At 48.6% G+C, this 18,397-nt stretch overlaps 9 protein-coding genes across 9 annotated transcripts; 4 read left to right on the top strand and 5 right to left on the bottom strand.

The window, feature by feature from the left end:
- Window positions 1–928: 928 nt before the first annotated feature.
- Window positions 929–2,879, top strand: N7503_000480 (major facilitator superfamily domain-containing protein; the record flags this gene model as incomplete). The annotated part of the gene is made up of 7 exons (XM_057060041.1): window positions 929–1,172; window positions 1,247–1,559; window positions 1,615–1,694; window positions 1,750–1,898; window positions 1,952–2,354; window positions 2,404–2,758; window positions 2,816–2,879. The coding sequence occupies 7 exons, from the start codon at window positions 929–931 to the stop codon at window positions 2,877–2,879; spliced, it is 1,608 nt and encodes a 535-aa protein (XP_056926964.1).
- Window positions 2,880–3,255: 376 nt separating this feature from the next.
- Window positions 3,256–4,963, bottom strand: N7503_000479 (putative extracellular exo-polygalacturonase; the record flags this gene model as incomplete). Its single annotated transcript, XM_057060040.1, has 8 exons — window positions 3,256–3,297; window positions 3,354–3,434; window positions 3,489–3,590; window positions 3,656–3,844; window positions 3,893–4,053; window positions 4,104–4,162; window positions 4,209–4,575; window positions 4,633–4,963. The coding sequence occupies 8 exons, from the start codon at window positions 4,961–4,963 to the stop codon at window positions 3,256–3,258; spliced, it is 1,332 nt and encodes a 443-aa protein (XP_056926963.1).
- A 550-nt stretch (window positions 4,964–5,513) lies between these two features.
- On the bottom strand, window positions 5,514–6,632 carry N7503_000478 (mitochondrial pyruvate carrier family protein). Its single transcript, XM_057060039.1, has 4 exons — window positions 6,405–6,632; window positions 6,317–6,332; window positions 6,032–6,168; window positions 5,514–5,961 (listed from the first exon to the last, which is right to left on the bottom strand). The coding sequence occupies exons 1-4, from the start codon at window positions 6,593–6,595 to the stop codon at window positions 5,754–5,756; spliced, it is 552 nt and encodes a 183-aa protein (XP_056926962.1). The 5' UTR covers window positions 6,596–6,632; the 3' UTR covers window positions 5,514–5,753.
- A 363-nt stretch (window positions 6,633–6,995) lies between these two features.
- On the top strand, window positions 6,996–7,513 carry N7503_000477 (L51/S25/CI-B8 domain-containing protein; the record flags this gene model as incomplete). Its single annotated transcript, XM_057060038.1, has 4 exons — window positions 6,996–7,081; window positions 7,176–7,282; window positions 7,366–7,398; window positions 7,455–7,513. 4 exons carry the CDS (start codon window positions 6,996–6,998, stop codon window positions 7,511–7,513), a joined length of 285 nt encoding a protein of 94 aa, XP_056926961.1.
- A 251-nt stretch (window positions 7,514–7,764) lies between these two features.
- On the bottom strand, window positions 7,765–9,101 carry N7503_000476 (DODA-type extradiol aromatic ring-opening family dioxygenase; the record flags this gene model as incomplete). Its single annotated transcript, XM_057060037.1, has 4 exons — window positions 7,765–8,228; window positions 8,285–8,445; window positions 8,504–8,676; window positions 8,769–9,101. 4 exons carry the CDS (start codon window positions 9,099–9,101, stop codon window positions 7,765–7,767), a joined length of 1,131 nt encoding a protein of 376 aa, XP_056926960.1.
- An 800-nt stretch (window positions 9,102–9,901) lies between these two features.
- Window positions 9,902–11,937, bottom strand: N7503_000475 (uncharacterized protein; the record flags this gene model as incomplete). The annotated part of the gene is made up of 2 exons (XM_057060036.1): window positions 9,902–10,029; window positions 10,089–11,937. The coding sequence occupies 2 exons, from the start codon at window positions 11,935–11,937 to the stop codon at window positions 9,902–9,904; spliced, it is 1,977 nt and encodes a 658-aa protein (XP_056926959.1).
- A 200-nt stretch (window positions 11,938–12,137) lies between these two features.
- N7503_000474 (uncharacterized protein) lies at window positions 12,138–12,590 on the bottom strand (the record flags this gene model as incomplete). Its single annotated transcript, XM_057060035.1, has 2 exons — window positions 12,138–12,365; window positions 12,417–12,590. 2 exons carry the CDS (start codon window positions 12,588–12,590, stop codon window positions 12,138–12,140), a joined length of 402 nt encoding a protein of 133 aa, XP_056926958.1.
- A 1,476-nt stretch (window positions 12,591–14,066) lies between these two features.
- On the top strand, window positions 14,067–14,612 carry N7503_000473 (uncharacterized protein; the record flags this gene model as incomplete). The annotated part of the gene is made up of 3 exons (XM_057060034.1): window positions 14,067–14,104; window positions 14,197–14,381; window positions 14,479–14,612. The coding sequence occupies 3 exons, from the start codon at window positions 14,067–14,069 to the stop codon at window positions 14,610–14,612; spliced, it is 357 nt and encodes a 118-aa protein (XP_056926957.1).
- Window positions 14,613–16,160: 1,548 nt separating this feature from the next.
- N7503_000472 (Major facilitator superfamily domain general substrate transporter) lies at window positions 16,161–17,849 on the top strand (the record flags this gene model as incomplete). The annotated part of the gene is made up of 1 exon (XM_057060033.1): window positions 16,161–17,849. One exon carries the CDS (start codon window positions 16,161–16,163, stop codon window positions 17,847–17,849), a length of 1,689 nt encoding a protein of 562 aa, XP_056926956.1.
- Between the last annotated feature and the right edge of the window lie 548 nt (window positions 17,850–18,397).

Raw genomic sequence — 18,397 nt, 5'->3', positions numbered from 1 at the left:
GAGTTCTGAGAAGCTATGTGAACGTCCACTTTCAAAAGATAAATATGGATGAATAAGTGCGAATAACAGCCATACTCACATTCGCACCTACGACTATGGATGGGGCAGTACAAAGCCTATCCCCATCTGCTTACACCCATCCCTTTGCCAGACACTGTCGACCGTGCTTTATGACTTTGGCTACATATTTTGATATTGAGAGGTCAAAATTCTATCTAGTCCAGTATTGAAACCTCTTGTTCAGCATTTAATAGAGCATAGCACCCATTACATACCAGCAGCATCTACTTCAAAGTATATTCGGGTTTCTCTCCGGTAAGTATAATACATTCATTTTGTTAGTGTTCAACTTTGGCTAACTCGGAGGGGATTGATCTCTGTATGGTAATCAAAATAAAGGAATACAATGTATCCTCCTGGACATGGTGATCTTTTTCCATCATGAATGATTGAGGTTCTATTATTCATCGAGAGCCCAAAGAAATGATCACATTATTCAGCCCGGAAAACCCCCGCGGGGAACCCCAGATCCAAGAAATAGGTTTCCCCATAATCCATTATGGGGCTTGACAGCCCCATATTCCTGTCCCACAAAACTCAAGTTGTCGCTGAAGTTCCTCCAGATCAACACAAGCTACAGTACCTCGTATCTTGAAAATGGAATAATAGGCGGGTCAATGATAGAAAAACCGTATATCAGTGTAACTATAACAAGACTTTACAAACCTATAAGAACCGAATGGCCAGTCCTTTCCCCTTGACTAGTAAGCGTACCAAGAGATCTGCAAGGAGCTTTTTAAATCCATTCCAGAGCCCACGTCAACGTCACTCGACATTGGTTTCTCCTCATTTCACCGTAGCTTTTGCATCCAAGAACATCCCACTCTCCCACCAGATTTTGCAACAAACCATCCCTAATACCCCCAACATGCCGTTTGGGATTCTCGAAGACACAAATCTGGAGCACATCCCAGGAACAGCTCCACTACACGGCCACTCAGACACAGACAATTATTCCGGCATAGATCCCGGTCTACTCAAATACGATCGCACAGACAAGATCGTCCTCGTGCCACAGCCATCTGACTCTCCTAACGATCCATACAACTGGTCTCGAACAAAGAAAGAGCTTTTCACAATTGCCTATGGATGGGGTTGTGGCTGTGTCGGAGGTAGGCTATTCGCGAAAATGAAAACGATATTGAGAGTCGAACGGTACTAATTTAGACACTCCTTCCCTTTTTAGCGGTCGGCCCTCTTCTTGGAGGCGCATTCGTTCCTTTAGCAGCTCAATTCGACGTCTCATTGACAACTTTCGTTTCAGCTGTGCAGGGCGGTGCCATTGCTGCGATCGCAGTGGGGAGTTTGTTGTTCAATTCCTTGGCTGTGAAATATGGGAAACGTCCGGTCTATTTGGGTACTACGCTTGGTTTGATGGTGTCATGTTTCTGGGCAGCTGAAGCGAAAAGCTTTGAGTCTTTCGTTGCTTCGAGGGTTTTCTGTGGATTGTGTATGGCACCCTTGGAGGCTCTTGTTCCGGCTTCCATCTCGGATATTTGGTAAGTGCGTCATATAGTTTGGAAGCTTGGAAGATTGATTTAACAATGTTTCCAGGTTTGTGCATGAGAGAGGATTTCGAACAGCGATATTCAATCTTGGTGTTTTGGGTGGTATCAACCTTGCCGTTCCGATCGGTGAGTGAATTAATGACTCTGACTTTTGGTTCTTTACTAATATTCAGATTCATAGCGGCCGTCATTATCCAGTACGCTTCGTATCACGAGGCACTATATGGTATGGGTGGAGCTTTCGCCCTAGCCTTCCTTTTGATCTTTTTCTGCATGCCCGAGTCAGCTTTCAAGCGGGAGGCTGTAAATATTGACACTGGAGAATCAAAGGTAAGTTTTGGTGATCCAATAGGTGTTTTCAGAAATTTGTCTGATATACCCAGATGGTTTTGGAAGGGAAAGCGAGTCTTGAACAGCTCGAGCATACCCCAAGCACAACCCCTACCTCTGAAGCCCGCGCCTCATGGCTCGAGGACTTGTTGCCTTATAGTGGTTATGTCAATCACGTCCCTTTCTGGAATACCCTGATCCGGCCGTTCTATCTCCTAGCATCACCGCCTGTTCTATGGGCTGTGCTACTATTCACTACGTGCATCTCATGGCTTGTCGGTATCTCTCTTACTTTATCACAAATTTTCTCGGCGCCCCCGTATAACTTCTCAGTCATCGGTGTGGGAGCAACCAATCTCTCTTCGTTTGTGGCATCAGTGCTGGGTACGATCGTCGCAGGGCCTCTTATCGACGGTCTTGTTACTAGGATGTCTATGAGAAATGGTGGTATATTTGGTACGTTTGCTTTGCTAGCTACTATTAGAGAGATTGCTGACTCTATCAGAACCTGAATTCCGTCTACCAATTATGGTTACATACCTGCTCTTCACCTCCACAGGCTTCTTTGCCTGGGGTCAATCCTCAGCTGCACAGGATCCTTGGCCCGTTCCCGTGGTTGTTTGCTTGGGGTTGATCAACTTTGGAGTTCAGCTTGGAACTACTGGAGTGGTAACGTATGTGGTAGACTGTCATCGTGAGAAGGCCGGAGAGGCCTTTGCGGCGATGAACTTTGTCAAAAATATGTTTGCATTTGGTCTGTCCTTCTATATCAATGATTGGATTTCTAACCAAGGTGTTCGTAATTGCTTCTTCGCTATTGGCGGGATCACTATGGGTGTCACCCTATTCACAATTCCGATGTAGGTTTTCCCTGGCACTTCTGAGTACTGGAGAGGTTGCTAACTTGTTTGAACTAGGTACATCTTTGGAAAGCGAGCTCGAGGCTGGGTTCATCGTCGTGGCTTTGCCGATCGACTATAACTAACCTAGAACTGAAAGCAAGCTTCAGACGCATATACTGAAATGGAAAAAGAGAAGCTTGTCTAGATAGTCAGCAATTTATACAGTCATCCCGAATTTGAACAGATTTCGCCCTACAATCTCCTCTCTTTTAGCCTCTATACCAGTCCAAATCCTTTGTTCCATATTCGAGCCAAAATCTTCTCAAATGAGCTAGCGTCATCAGAGGCTTTCCAAGACGTTGTATTGTTGCTATAGCTACTCATTTTATAGGCCTTTCTAACGGCGTCACTTGGCAGGGAGTCATATTCATGATTACGACAAAGTTCAAAATTGTCCTTTATCCATGATGCCTTTTGAATTCAGACTAGCATGATATATTAATAAAAACCATCTCTTAACTAGAAATGCAATTGACATCCAGCAAGGTGGTGTTGACCTAAATGATAGACACAGTCAGCAAAGCCTCAGTCTTTGGACTCGTTGGCAACCTACATTTGTGCAAACAAACTCATTGGCGTAAAGTCCATCTGGATTGGTGACATCAATATTGGTTGCATGGATATTCGAACAAACCTAGAAGGATTAGTCAAAGATCAGAAAAGATACCAATAGTTTGAAGTAACTCACAGATGGGCTTGAGCAAACGATGGTGCCAACGTCAGGGTCGTATTCGCCTGAGGTCGTACCATGAATATTGTTGAAGTAAACGTCGGAGATGGTGAGGCTACTCTGTAATTTGCAAACCGACAAGTTAGATGGTTGAACCATATACAAGGCTTGATAAGAAGTCGTACCGGGTACTCATTGCAAAGAGTCAGGTTGCTCTGTCCGTAGCACTGGGTGACTTCGATAGCATAGTCGACATTGTCAATGTACATGGTGTCATAAGTGATGTTTTTCACGATGCCCGAACCACCGCCGCCCTGTAAGTCAGTGGAGAGCTCCGAAGAAACGCCAGGCCAGACTTTGATGCGTGCGCCGTCCTATTCATTATTAGTATCCTAGTCTGAGGCCATTGTGAGCTTACTTACAGATGCATTGAACATCGAAATGTTATACACGAGCACATTCTCAACAATGTCGACTTCGCCCTCGTACTGTCCCAGAGAACCAACAGAGATACCGTGAGAGCCATTGCAGTGAAGATTCTGGACAATGATATCCGTAGTGTTGGGCTTGAAAGAGACGCAGTCTATAAAGCGGTTAGAATACAATATTCCAGAGATCGTCATGGATTCGTACCATCACCGTTGTTGATAACAGAATTCTGGATGACAATGTTAGATGAGCGGTAGACATCCCTATTCTCATTAGTCTAGTTACCGACACGCGAGAACGAAAATTTACCATCCATCAGTGTTCTTGGCAGTAACGTTGTCCTTGCTGTATCCCGAGATATCGATCCCGTCAAAGACAATATTGGTAGAGTTGGCAACAAAATGGTACCATTGGGGGGAATAGCGAAGGTTCAAAGGACCAATGGTACCACCATTAAGTCCAATAACTCCCACCAAGACAGGGCGCAGAATCAAAGCATCCTCGGCATATAAGTCGTACCACACCTGACCATTTCCGTCAAGCGTACCTCCACCATAGACATTGACGTCTTCGCCACCCAGTTCGAAAAATGTTGTGGCATTCTGATAGACCTGCTTGAAAGCATTTGCCTGCCAGTAATCTGTGTCGTTGGTAAACTGGACATAACCCTGAATATCTGTCCCAAATTATCAGCAAGATTCAATTGAAGAGATGTTCTGATTACCAGACATACCAAGATCCACATGCTTGAGGAAGGTCAGATCCAATGCTGTACCAATTGTGTAGAGCTTGTCGGCGTCGAAGACAACCTTTCCACCATTGTTGCACTTTTCAATGGCGGAAAGAATGTGCTTGGAGTCATCGCGTCCATTTCCATACGTAGCTACGTGACACGTCTTGGTCCGCGCCTGACTTGGAGGAAGAGGCTTGAATGGTGCATGCGGCTTGCACTTCTCACTCCGCGAGTAGCCTTTTGCAACTGGACTGACAGATCTCGCCTCAGTGGCAATACCCAGCGACAAAAGAAGGCATGTAGCCTGTGTTAAAGCATTGGAGATCCTCATTCTGTGCAACAAGAGAAGAACGTAGATGAGATATTTGGATCACCCTTGTGGGGCCAAGAAAGATCGGCGACAGTGCTTCTTTTATATTCAAAGCTATTCTGCAAAAGCATTATCCGTATGGTGAAACTTGCGTCCACGCTAAGCTATTTCCAAATGCGGGTGAGGTGGGGTAAGGCGCAATGCACTCTCTTCATCCGGGGAGCCGGCATCATGTGTGGGGAAGCTGGAGAGTGAAGCTGCTGTAAGTTGAACCGGCGTCTTGTTAGTGAGTTGCTCGGAAATTGGAGTACTATGTTTTATGGGAGGGAAGACCTTGGCATAAGTCCGATAGGAGGAAAGTTTGACTTGCATTTCACCGATTGGGAGGAAAAATCCGGGGAAATGACGATCATGCATGGACTACGGAATTAATCAACTGGTTGTCAAGCTAGATAGTCTTTCGCAGGTACTAGGGGGTAAACGTCTGGCTCAAGTAAACCCATTTGTTTACCCGATACGAACTTTCTATGTTCCTATGCTTTAAGGTTCTGGGTTACAGTGTGAGCGAGAATTGAGCACAAAACAAAGACTTTCCATAGTTATATGTACAGCGGATCCCGTAGAAAGTAGGACGGCACAAATGGCAAAATAAACACGATACACTCCCGTTTTTGGAGCGTATCGAGTGGCCGAGTGAACGCCCGAGCCTCTATAAAAACCGATCTACGTGCAATCCTGTCCCTCCACATCTTTCAGTACCCGCACCGTCACCGTGACTTCCAACACATCTGACTCATGAAGATGATGCAGTTTAGTTGGTCTTCTTCTCGACAGTCTTCACGGCATTCTCAGCGGCACCCTCAACGGCAGAAACGACATTCTTGGCGGAATCGGCGACCTCGCCCTCGAGCTCCTTGACGGTCTCAGTAGCGGAGCCATCGAGGCTGCGGCGGTAGTTGTAAATACGGGTGACCTGGACAACACCAACACATCCAAGGAAGAAGTTGACAGCGGCAAGCCTGTGAAGATTGAGTCAGCAAAATGTTTGTCGCCCGATCGGAACGACTAAGGCAGAAGTTGGAAACATACAGGACGTTACGGGGCTTGATGATCAAACACCAGCGAGTCCAGATAGCACCGGTAGCCATCAGGGCACCGTTCTGGGTAAGGGACAGCTTCTCAGCTGGGCGGTTGAAGTCGGAGATACCGGCGATGACGAGAGCCCACTGCACAAAGAATTAACGTCAGTCATTGATCTTGCGAAGTCTCCCCCATCCCAAATCCCATCGATGTTATCGCGAAATTTGGCAGATATCAAATCTTCGGCGGAAACGAGCGCTTATCGGGGCAGGGTGACTGGAGTCATAATCGTACCTTCATCACAGGGGCCCTATCAGACATCAAAGTTAGCGGGAACATCCATTTCAAGCAATTAAGCAGAGAGTCAGCGCCGATGACTTACCAGAAGTGCACAGTCTTCACACCAACGGGGCTGTTCCACATGCGCTGGAAGATGCTCTGCTGCTCCGCGGCGCCGGCCTCGGAGCTCTGGAAACGGAAGCCCTGGCCGGCCTGCCGGCGGAAGGGACCAGTGGCATTGCGGAAAGCAAAGCGAGTGTTGTTAAGGAAGCGGAATCCCACACGAGACGACATGATGGCGGTTTGAGATATGACGACTGAGGAAGTGAAGAGGGAAGAAGGGCGGGATCGGCCGGTGGTCGGGGCAGGTGAGTTTTCCGCCGGTTACAAGGTCACAACGATGGAATCGCACCACCACGAGAATAGAGATAAGCTTTGGATAAATGGATACAATACAAATAGCCTTAAATTATTAAAGGATCTATCTCTAGAGCTAGACTAGACCTGCTACGTTATGAATAACCGTGGTGAGCGGTTCTTTTCCGGATTATCTAATGTGATACGAGCTAGTCCACATGCAGTATAGCGGCAGCCATCTCTGCTCGAGCGAATCACGGGGCTCGTGAATAATGCTCTCATTCTCTTGAGAGACACGATACCCCCTCCTCTATCCTCCACTCCACACCATTACGCCATGTCGGGCAAATACGTTTTCACCAAGGGCCTCAAGGAGCTCCGCTTCCTTTTCTGCCAGACCTCTGAGCAGAGCGCTGCCACAAGGTGCGCCTTCCTAACAACCTGAAGATCCGATCCCAGTTTCAACGACAACATGCTCACCGGATCCATTGACTAATTCAATTCGTCGCTTGAACAGGACCTTCCTTAACCGCGCTTACCCTACCATGAAGAAGCACAATCCCCACACTCCCATCCTCATGCGCGAGGCCTCTGGCACCGTGCCGCGAGTCTTTGCCCGTTACGGTACGACATCGCAGCTTCCCTGGCAATTCCAGCCCACAACACCCAGCAAGAACTGGATCGCTGACTCAATGGATACGATACAGATTTCGGAAAGGAGACTCAAGAAGCGCTGTCCGGTAGGTCTTTTTGCTCTTCCCCGACAGATCCGAGGACATCGCTAACATTAATAAAGGTCTCTCCGACGCGCAGATCGAAGAGCGCATCACCCAATTGGTGAAGCAGACCTCATAACGACATTCACCATCATCTTCCCCTTCGCCCATCACCTGTCTTATGTCCCTGCCACAATCGCGAGTTTTGCCGTTCTACAATCCTGTGTACCTATAGATGAAAATCGAACCCGAGTCTCACACATCTCGTCCTCTGAAAAATCCAACTCAAACATGCATTCCGAATTATATTTGGATTCAATTGACTGATTTTGCCGAAATTTCTCAAAATTGTTCCACTCCGAAAAGAACTTTCTAATATAACAGCCGGCTCTATAACGAAGCACTAGCATTTCCAACCTCTCCAAACCGGTACTGCGACCAGCTCATACTTCCCTCAGGAAACTTCCAGAGGCGCTTTCCGAGATCAGCACCTGCAGCTCCAGCCCCAACATGAATAGGCAACAAGTGCTCGAAAGACGGATGCGCCTGTCTAGCATCCGGCCTCTTCAACAAATTCGCCATAGCAGCCTCCCGCTCCTCGGGCTTCGCCGTAGCAGCGTCCTTCAACGCCTCATCGAAGCTAACAGCGTAAGGCAATGGCTGCGGCTTTCCGAAAGTGAATCGCATATCGCGGAGGTTGTGCACTGCCATACCGGAGACGACGATCAGAATGTTTTCCTCGCGTAGACGGGCAACAGCCTGGCCAAGGCGGTAGTGTTGGTTCGGGTCTTCGGTGTCAAAGAGCGAAACCTGGACGATAGGGACATTGAGAGCATTAGAGTCCGGTTCGAAAGCTATACGCATTGTTAGTGTCATATTTTGCAAAATCAAGCTCTCCAATGAGACGTACCGCACTTGAAGCTCGCCCAAACACCATGATCCAGGCCCCGCTTCACGCCCTTTGCCTCGATACCAGCTTCCTTCAGCAGATCGAGCACTTTGTGCGCAACTTCCTTGCTTCCGACGTTCGGATATTTCTCTTTATAGTAATGATCGGGGAAACCATAGAAACTAAACAATATCAGCAACGCACACTATCTTCTGGAGTGTAACGAGGGCATAAACATACTCGTAGATCAAATCCGTCATCTCGGCCGTGTTGACATAGATCGTATCCCTACCACCTTGCCAATGCGCCGAGAAAACTACCACAGCACGAGGCTTAACCTTAGTAGTAATCTCACGTCCGATCTGACCTAGTTTACGATACGCAGGGTGATCCACGTCATACATGACGCTAGGCTGGGTAGAAGCGTCAGTATAAGATCCAAACCAACACGTATAGCGGACCAATAATGGCTTTCCGTAACACGAATGCAGAGATTATTACTTACCCCACCATGGCTAAGGAAATAGACTGGCGTCTTAGTCTTAGAAATCGAATCGTCCGCCATATTCCCTTTCACAGCTGTGCTAGCAGCAATAGATGCAGATGCAGAAGCCGATGCAGCAGATAAAGGACCAACGGCTGAACGGGCAGCACTTGAAGATCCGAATAGACGACGGAACGCAGACAGGTTGGCGGTGTCGCTAGCGAATAGTGCTATCAGAGCCGCGATGACTATTGTCACGAGCGAAGGAAACAAAGTTTTCCGACTGTTTTGAATCCCGGTTGCGCTTGTGTTGTCCGGATTGTTATTTGGGGTGTGGTGAGGTTCGGAAGACATGTATGAAATGGGCTTTGGCTTTTGAATGCTTTCAACTAAGCAAACTTCCAGGTCGGGTTTTGGTTGGAGACTGAAGATTATAAAATCAAGGGACCCAATTCAAGATGTGTTATAATTGGTTGAAATTGTCCATGTGGGATGAGGATTCGGTATTTGCATTAGAAATGCGCATCGGATGTTGAGCCGATTGTATAAGCCGAGCCGATGGTGTGTGTCAGCGCGGAATAGGCCCGCTCGGGAATACGGGTTCAGGTAGGTTATACAGGGGTTTTCTTTTTTCATACAAGTACTTCAACCCATAGAAAATCTACTAAAATGAGAACTAATATCTGCAAAGAAATATTGACATATCACAGCGATCCATTCTATTCCAACGCAAATGCAGCCAAGCCTAGCTCCAGGGTATTTGCCTAATGTGTTCGTACTAGTCATGTCTTTCTCCGTGAAGATCCATCATGCACCCCAAAACCGAGAATCAAAGAGAAAGAGAAAGCAAAAGAAGAAGAAGAAGAAGCATTGTGATCAAAACAAACCCCAAACCCCTTAGGAATCAAAAAAAAAAAAAAACAAGGGGCAGATGAGGTGGAAATTTGGAGAGAACAAAACAAGGAATTTTACAGCCCAGACCAAAAGGCGAGTCCTGTTCGAAATAACTGGTGGATGTCGTCATTGAAGCATTGGATCATTAAAAGATACATGTATGGGAGAGAGCCCGGGTATAGAAAGTAGCCGTGGAATCGAGTATCGGAGATGGGAATTTGGCAAGGTTAACAGGCAATGGTCAAACAGGAACAAAGGATTTACATCAAGACACAGTCCCCGTCACTTTGCTTGTTAACAGCTGCGCGAGAGAGACGAGTCTTTTGCATCCTGCCTCCACCCTTCTTAAGGTCTTCGAGACGTTCCCTTGCCTTGGGGAATCCTTGGGCTGTAAGAAAAGAAAGGTCAGCAAGATGTCAGTTAAAAACACAATCAGGTTATGCTTACCCGCTGCACGCCAATACCATCGCTTCGCATCATCCAGATTAGCGGCGGCACCGATTCCAACTTCAGTGAAGTAACCCATAGCATACTCAGCCTTGGCAAGACCAGCCGTAGCTGCTTTCCGTGCCCAGAGATATGCTTCCGTATCGCTCTGCTGCAGAACTCCCTCCGATCCAGTGAGGTACCAGCCACTAAGAGCAAGTTCACTTTGATGCTCGCCCTGAGCAGCAGCGCGGGTGTACCAAATGATACTCATGCGGTTGTCAGGGACACATCCCATCAAGCCATATTCGTACGCAGTACCGAGACGGAACTGGGAGAATTTGTAGCCCAGCTCGGCGGCCTGGTGGAAGAGTTGACTGGCATATGCCTCATCGCGAACAATCGAATCGTTACCGGAAGCGGTTTGATACATGAGAGCCAGCTCGTGGAGAGCATGTGGGTTCTCCTCGTCGGCTCGTTCAGCTGCGCGCTTGAGCCACGAAACACCTTCGCGAGGATTGCGGGCTTGGCCGAGTAAACCCTTGAGGTGGATCATGCCCATCTTGTACATCGCTGGTGTATCGCCCAGAGACGCTGCGCGCTTGTACCATTGCACAGCCTTGAAAGGATCTCGCTTTGTTCCACCGCCCTCTTCTGAGCCGATCTCGCAGCAGACAGCTACTCTGTACGCTGACTGGGCGTGGCCAGCCTTTGCGGCTGAATGATATAGGTTAAATGCCTCCTTTGGATCAGCTTCCAATCCCAGCTGACCTTCTCCATAGCAGTCGGCGAGGAAGAACTGTGCATCTGCGTATCCGGCCTGGGATAGTTTCTTCACTATTTTGAATGCATCACCAATATACTTCTCCTTTGCCTTTGCTTTTGTTTTGGGATCAAGTCGACTATTCTCTGCCACAAGAACGGTGGCAGCCTCCACCAATTTCTTGGCTAGTAGAAGCTGAAGAGCCTGGTCTGAAGGATTGCCTCGCGCTTTTTGTTGCAGTCGCTCAAGCTCATCGTGTGTAATGGGGGTTTGGCCATCAGGAGTCGCTGGCTGAGGAGCGGCAGCTGGGGCCTGCGCAGGCGCAGGGGCGTTGTTGTAATTCCGCACTGGTGCGGGCTTCGCGGCTTGGTCGTGACCCGGTCGGAAGGGTGTCCCGCGAGAGGGCATAGTCTCAGGAATTTGCTGGGCATCTGGTGACTTCTCATAAGGATACCCTTGTTGAACAGGCGGTCCGGGGGGGACAGGGCCCGGAGGAGCTGGAGTATACGCCGGTGCGGCTTCATGAGGGAAATAGCCACCAGATTGATCGTAACCATTAGGTGAATTTCCGTATCCAGAAGCAGCCGGTGAAATTTCACCACCAATACCGAAATTGAAGCCGGCATTTTCAAACTCGTTAGGGGCACTGCCTTGCCGAAGATTGTGGTGAGATTGAGACTGGGGGGTTACTTGACCACCCGGGGAGTAGGGTGCATATTGGCCGCTAGCTGGGGAGCCTGGAGAGCCGTGCGTCTGTATTTTAGGCTTCGGTGCATCCAGTCCCATCTCATCCACTGGGCCATTGCTATGCGGAATGGCATCAAAGTTGGGCATATCGGGCTCGTCATCATTGTTACTATCGTAGTAGGTATCCAGGAACTCCTTGGGCGCGTATGAAACTCGGTTTGTAGGGTCAGGAGGAGGAGCCGCCAACCCTGTACCGAGGCCGTTGCCAGGCACCCCAGGCACCCCAGGCGCAACCCGAGCCCGAGGAGGTCGCATGCTACCGGCGGTGTTGGGGCGCGGAGGCATTTCTCCGCCCATCGTGGCCGCTGGGTAATCATACTCGCTATACGGCGCTCCGGGAGGTGGCTCTCGCAATGGCATAGTTGCGCTTCTTGATGGAGGCCCCATTGGACCGTTGGGGTCCATGGGTGGTCGGCCGGATCGTGGAGGACCTGGATAGTAACCTCCTCGGCCGCGAGGCGGCATCCCACGTGGGGCCCCGCGTGGATCTGATCTTGCTGAATTTGATGTGTGTGGTCGAGGTGGTTGGCCATTGATATCCATCGCCGCCATACCCCTCTCTATTCCGCCAGGGGGAGCTCGTCCGTTTCGCGGGTCTCGCGGGTCTCTAGATCTCGGATCTCTAGGATCCCTAGGATCTCTAGCTCTCGGGTCTCGCGGGTCTCTAGCTCTCGGATCTCTGGGATCTCTGGGATCTCTAGCTCTCGGGTCTCGCGGGTCTCGGCCTGGGGGAACTGCAGGGAAAGGACTGTCGAAACCCTCGCCTTGTCGCGGAGGGCGAGATCCCGCTAGGGTCTGTCAGATGCCAACCGTAACAAAAGGGTATCCATTTCACTTACGAGGCCTGGAACTTTTCTGCGGAGGTGGTCTGCCACCAGGGTAGCCACGCCCATCGTTGTATCCGGGAGGTGGCCGTGCTGAGCCTGGCGGTCCCGGTGGGCGCATTGCACGGGGTTGCGACTGCGGCGGCGGAGGGCCAGGGGCAGCCGCTTGATAGCCATATGAAGGGTCATTGTATCCGGGGTCCGAGTAGCCAGAGTCTGGTGGGCCGTGACCACCATCTAGGCCGTACATAGCATCAGGCGCATAACCACCAGGGGCCGAGGCAGGAGATGGCGCAGAGTTATTGTACTGCCTCAGAGGCGGGGGTCTCTGGGCTGCCTGCGAAGGGTACGCCATGGCTCTGGCTTACGAAAGGTTGGACTTGTCTCTCTTTCTTTTTCAAGAATTCTTCCCCGGGGCGGTTGTGTTGTTGGCAAAACCGTCTGGTCGCATGCAAGGAGGGCTGAAAAGCTGCCAAAACGGTCAGTTTGTACCGAACACAAACCACAGGACTCCCCGCAAACCGGAGCACGTGCCCCGAGAAGCATTCAGAAGAATATCACATTCCAGAATCAACTTACCTTGAATCCCCTGGGAATTGCAATGCCTTCAAGGAATTAAGCGGGGGACACGGGATATCGATGGGGTGGAAAGGAAACAGGTGACTTTAATAAAACCCGGTGACCCACTTCTGCGCCGTCATCGTCTTTAAATTGTTAAATTTGCTTTCTAATTTCTATTGTTAAAGGAACTTAGAAACGGGGCTTGGCAACCATGGTTCAGCCCAGTGGAGTTTCAGGCGAGACACTCTGGCATCTTGCCCTTGGAAGCTACTGCGAGAACGCGCGCGGGTATTGCAAAGTTACTGTTTTGCCTGGAGAGAAAATGTACCTGACGATCAGGGGTCATAGTACGAATACGCGGTACTTCCAGTTTCAGTTAATCACTCAGGGCTGTCCAATGCCAATGCAAGCCCCATCACTTGCTAATGTTTTGTTCGTCGTCACGTCCTTAACCCCTCAATCTATTTCTTAACTTGCTAAAACGCCATTTTATACCATTCTACACGTTTGATTTGACTCGCTATGATTGAAATACATTGGTAAATGTGATCGGGATACAAGGCCCCCCACTGCCAGCTGGGACCCAAATAAAATTTCATGCCCAATGGGTCCGTTCATTGCACGAATTACGGTAGGAAACTGCATGCTGATCAAATCCATGGATGACTAAATGGACCCTGTGTCAGTATCCAAGAATAGGCAGAACAATATCGCGAGACGAATAGCATCAAAGAGTAGATAATTCTAATCCTACGTCACAGGAAACACTAGTGTGTGGAGAACGACAAAGAAACCTTGTAGTTAGAATTGTAATCGAAGAATCGAAGCTCCCGTGATTCCCGACTTGAGACATTGCTGCGCCACATAGCCTCTGACACCAGCCTCAACTGAGCCACATCGTTATCCCGCAAATGAGAGCCGCGATGATGCAGATGATGTTTGTTCACGCGGTGTCTCACCCTTGAATTCCAATCCCCACTACGACTCTACCTGCTGCCTCCGAACAGTCACAGATCCTGTTCACGCGCCTCTATCGTCTGCTCCGAGATATCCGAAACCTCCCACCAATCCCTGTTCTCCGCATCGGAGAAAACACTCCACACCATGTCTCGCGCTGGATTGTGGGTGAAGGTCATCATTGGGTAAGTGCCGAATAGCTGAATAGCATGTGAATCCTGGGTAATTATGGAACGGATCTGATGAACCGAGTCCGCTGACGCTGCTTGCCTTACAGCGGCATCGCCATTTCCGTTGGTGGCCCTGCCTTCGTCGAATACATCCGACCCACCGATGAGGAGCTTAGGAAGCGGTACAACCCAGAACTCCAGAAGCGCAGTGCGGAACAGGGAGAGCGCCGGGCGCAGGAGTTTGACGATTATGTTACCAAGCTGAAGGAGTGGTCCAAGTCTGACAAGTCCAGTATGTGTTTTTGGCTTTTTTTTGGAAGACGATTGCGCTTCAACCCCGAATCAGCGTCCATGTGATGTATTCAGGCTAACTTTTTCCTTTCTTTTAGTTTGGTACGCCGCACAGGAAGAATTGGATCAGAAGCGTGCGATTATCGAGGCTCAACGGGTCAAATCGAAGGAGGAGGACCGGATACAACGGGAGGAGATGCGCAAGGAGATGCTGGGCGAGGAGAAGAAATAATTGCAAAATACCTCAAATCATGGCACTCGAGGTGACTGCTCTTTAGGCTAGTCCATGCATTCCTCGTTGTGGCTAGTGAGATTCTGGCGCTCTAATTCTTCGCAAAATTCTCTTTGGAAAGAGATACCGTCCTTGCGACGGTACAGGCGCTTTGGATCGACCTGTATGATCATTATGGTGTGTACGATAAGTCTGTTGGCATCATTTGACGGAATATCTTCAAGGCTCTCGGTGACAGCCTCTGTATATTGATATCTATTTAACGGAAAATTGACTCCTCTTTCAAAGCCTCTTGGGATGGTGCATCTATCAATTAGGTCAATAAACATTCGTCTTTCTAACGAAAGTCTGATCTCGACGACTTTTTGGCTGTTAGAAAAGCTGTTACTACCTTTGGACCTCGGGAAGGTTGGAAGTGACAGTTTTATACACACCCCCACCTAAATATATCCAAAGCAAGAATCTCAACCTGATAGGGCTCCTCCCTTCTCAGGTGCTTCCAAGGAGGTTTAAAGCCCCTTATCTGAATATGTAAATGTCGAGTCCCCGACATATTTTCCCAGGAAGTAGTCACTACCTATGTCAGGCAACTTGACATCAGAAGGTATATATATATTTGTCGTATGAGCAACCCTGCAGAATATATATTTTTGGTTCAAAGATAGGGCGAGCTGCCAAGGAGGGTAGAAGGAGCCATTTTCGAACACTAAAGAAGGAAACTACAGGAAAGGGAGAGCCATGCATAGACTTTTCAACTCCCGAAGACCTCGGGAGTGTCGAGTCAATTTAGATGGGGTTCATGCCTATAGAGTGCTGGTCCTAGGTTGGTAGCCGTGCATTTTCGGCACCTTAATCCTACTGAGCATTCTCCGCGAGACCTAAAACTTGATAAATCTAATCAGCAATCTATTGACTGGAATTCAAAGAAAAAGAAAAAAACCAGTAAAGAGAAAATCTATTCCCAAATTCGTGGTTGGGTCTGATGAAAAAAAGACAAAAAAGAAATGAGGCGAGAGAGAATCGAACTCCCAATCTTCTGGATTTCCCAAGCTGGAATCAGACGCGTTACCATTGCGCCATCACCCCATTGGATGAAGGTTTGGATTTGAAACAAAATATAATGCAAAATTCAAGTTACAGCTAATAATCTTGGAAATTCTCTTAGTGCTGAAGATCCTTCGCCGGAAACATACTATAATGCAGGGGTGTAGCTGATTTACCAATGATTATTAAGATACAAGAACAAATAATTATTGATTAGAAATACGCCCCGGCATGTCTTTCCTCCCCCTGTACTTGCTTCGTAATATAAAATATCATTGAATATGTAAACAACTTTTCATAACGAGTAAAGCTGCCGTCCTTTTATGGAAAAAGGTACCCCTTTACCTTCACCTAGACGCTGAGCCTTCCTTACCAGAACTAAGATATACAAAATAATTATCATTCCCGGGAATTGAAATACCGTGACTTTCTTTCATCAGGTCGCAAAGCCTCTTAGTTTGTGTGTCCCGAACAATCGTGTTTTATCGGGTTCCCTACCGTGCGATGTCAGTGGCACTCCACCAACCAGACCAATACCCATCCCCTAGGGAACCACAGGCCAGCTTGGGCCATGATGCTGAAAAGCCATCCGACCAGCAATCTCCGCCAGAGGAAGCCCTAGCTGGGTCGGATGGGGGCAGAAAAATCCGTGGCTTTCGTTGGCTAATCATCTGTACCTCGCTCTATACAACTTGCTTCCTATACGGCCTCGACACCACAATCGCAGCAGACGTTCAAAGCGCCGTGATCACAAGATTCGGTCATGTCGATCAAATCGCCTGGATCGGAGCGGGTTTCCCATTGGGCTCTGTGTGTGTCATTCTATTCCTCAATACCCTTTTCAATACCTTCAATATGAAATGGGTATACTTTTCGACCGTCGTGCTCTTTGAGGCTGGCTCGGCTATATGTGGCGCCGCTCCAACCATGAGCGCTCTTATAGTTGGCCGTGTCATCGCTGGTGCTGGGGGCAGCGGCATTTACCTCGGATCTCTACAATACCTCGCGGTAATGACCACGGAAAAGGAACGAGGCTTTTATATGTCTCTGATTGCCATGTTTTGGGGCCTTGGTGCAGTTTTAGGACCCGTTGTTGGCGGGGCCTTTGCTGTATCCTCGGCAACCTGGCGTTGGGCCTTCTACATTAATTTGGTTATAGGTGCTGTATCGGCTCCGGCTTTTCTTTTCTGTCTTCCAGCTATTCATCCGATGAAAGGTGTCAGCGTCCGAAGTCGGTTGGCTTCCATCGATTTCGTGGGTCTCATTCTTGGAGCTGGTGTCTGGGTCAGTTTCCTTTTAGCATTCACAATGGCTGGAACTGAATGGCCATGGAAGGACGGTCGCACTATCGCTACATTTGTTGTCTTTGGGGTTGTATTGCTTCTCTATGTCTTGCAGCAATACTTCGCTGTTTTGACTAGCCCTGCCAGACGTGCTTTCCCAGGTCATCTTCTAGGCGACCGCACCCAGGTTCTTCTTTATATTGCGACAGCAGCTGGCACGACAACCCTTTATGTTGTGGTCTACTACATTCCCATATACTTCCAGTTCGTTAACAGTGATGCAGCCCTCATGGCTGCTGTGCGTTTGTTGCCCTTTGTTATCATTGCTGTCGCTGTCAACCTTGTTTCGGGGTCATTACTTCACTTCATCAAGTTATATAAGGTCATCTATATCATCGCCAGCATTTTCTTGGTAGCTGGTGGTGGTCCCTTGATGGTTTACCTCGACACCACTACGAAAACAGGCACTATATACGGCTTGACAATACTTGTGGCTGTTGGCACCGGTCTTTCAATGGTGACCGGCTATACGGTTGCTACCCTGACCACCAATCCAGAGGACACAGGCTCTGGCCTCAGTTTGCAAAACGTCTCACAGATCGGTGGACAGGTAATTGCGCTCGCTATTGCGTCACAAATCTACCAGGAAGTTGCCATCAAGAATCTGTCAACAGTGCTAGCCGGCAAAAGTTACTCGCAACAGGAAATTCAGAGCGCAGTGGCAGGAGCGCAGAGCACAATGTTCGACAATCTGAGCGGCGAGCTGCGAGACAAAGCGATTGTCGCCATTACTGATGCAATGAAAATGACCTTTGTGATGGTACCTGTTGCCGGGGCCATAATGCTGATTGCTGCTCTTTGCATGAAGAATGAGAAGCTTTTTGGTCGTGCCATCGCTGTCGGAGGCTAGTGAAGGAGAACTCGATGCGCACTTACTTTAAAGTGTAGGAGGACCAGTAGAGCTTGATCACCGACCCGGCCTCCGTGATACAGATCCCAAGGCCGATGTGGCCAGTTGTGTGACCATTTTCATCGTCATTGGACGGTGGACTCTCTGCAAATCTTTCTTTATACTAGCTGGATAAGCTCTTTCTTGTATGCAGTACCCGGTGTAACTTAGTGAGGCATTGCCAGCTTGATTACATAACAGCTCGCGTAGCTCAGTTGGTAGAGCGCGGCACTAGTAATGCCGAGGTCTTCAGTTCAAATCTGGACGTGAGCAGTGTCCTTTTTGCTGCCTGTCGAGAACTCTACACTTAATTTGCGGCACCCGTGACAGCGACATCCGATTATGTTAAGTAAATCGGTAGGGCCTTCCTGCATGTCGGGAATGGCCTTGGGCGACTAGCACGTCTGAAATAAGGAACAGTCAAGAGGAGGTGGAGCTAGTACTTGTTATGAATAGTACGGATTTACACATATATTCACTTTTCTCTTGATTCATGACGCTGATTTCAA

This window comes from Penicillium pulvis (genome assembly GCF_028828015.1).
Source record: "Penicillium pulvis strain IBT 33274 chromosome Unknown contig_10_segment0_segment0, whole genome shotgun sequence".
NCBI lineage: Eukaryota > Fungi > Ascomycota > Eurotiomycetes > Eurotiales > Aspergillaceae > Penicillium > Penicillium pulvis.
Note: the sequence above shows the minus strand (reverse complement) of the source record. Positions and strands in the feature narration are given on the sequence as shown.

Excerpts from the sequence above, each read along its gene's own strand:
- N7503_000478 (XM_057060039.1), bottom strand. The coding sequence starts at position 6,595 with ATGTCGTCTCGTGTGGGATTCCGCTTCCTTAACAACACTCGCTTTGCT. Across the intron at positions 5,962-6,031 it reads ATCAAGCCCCGTAACGTCCT|GCTTGCCGCTGTCAACTTCT; the intron begins GTATGTTTCCAA and ends CAATCTTCACAG.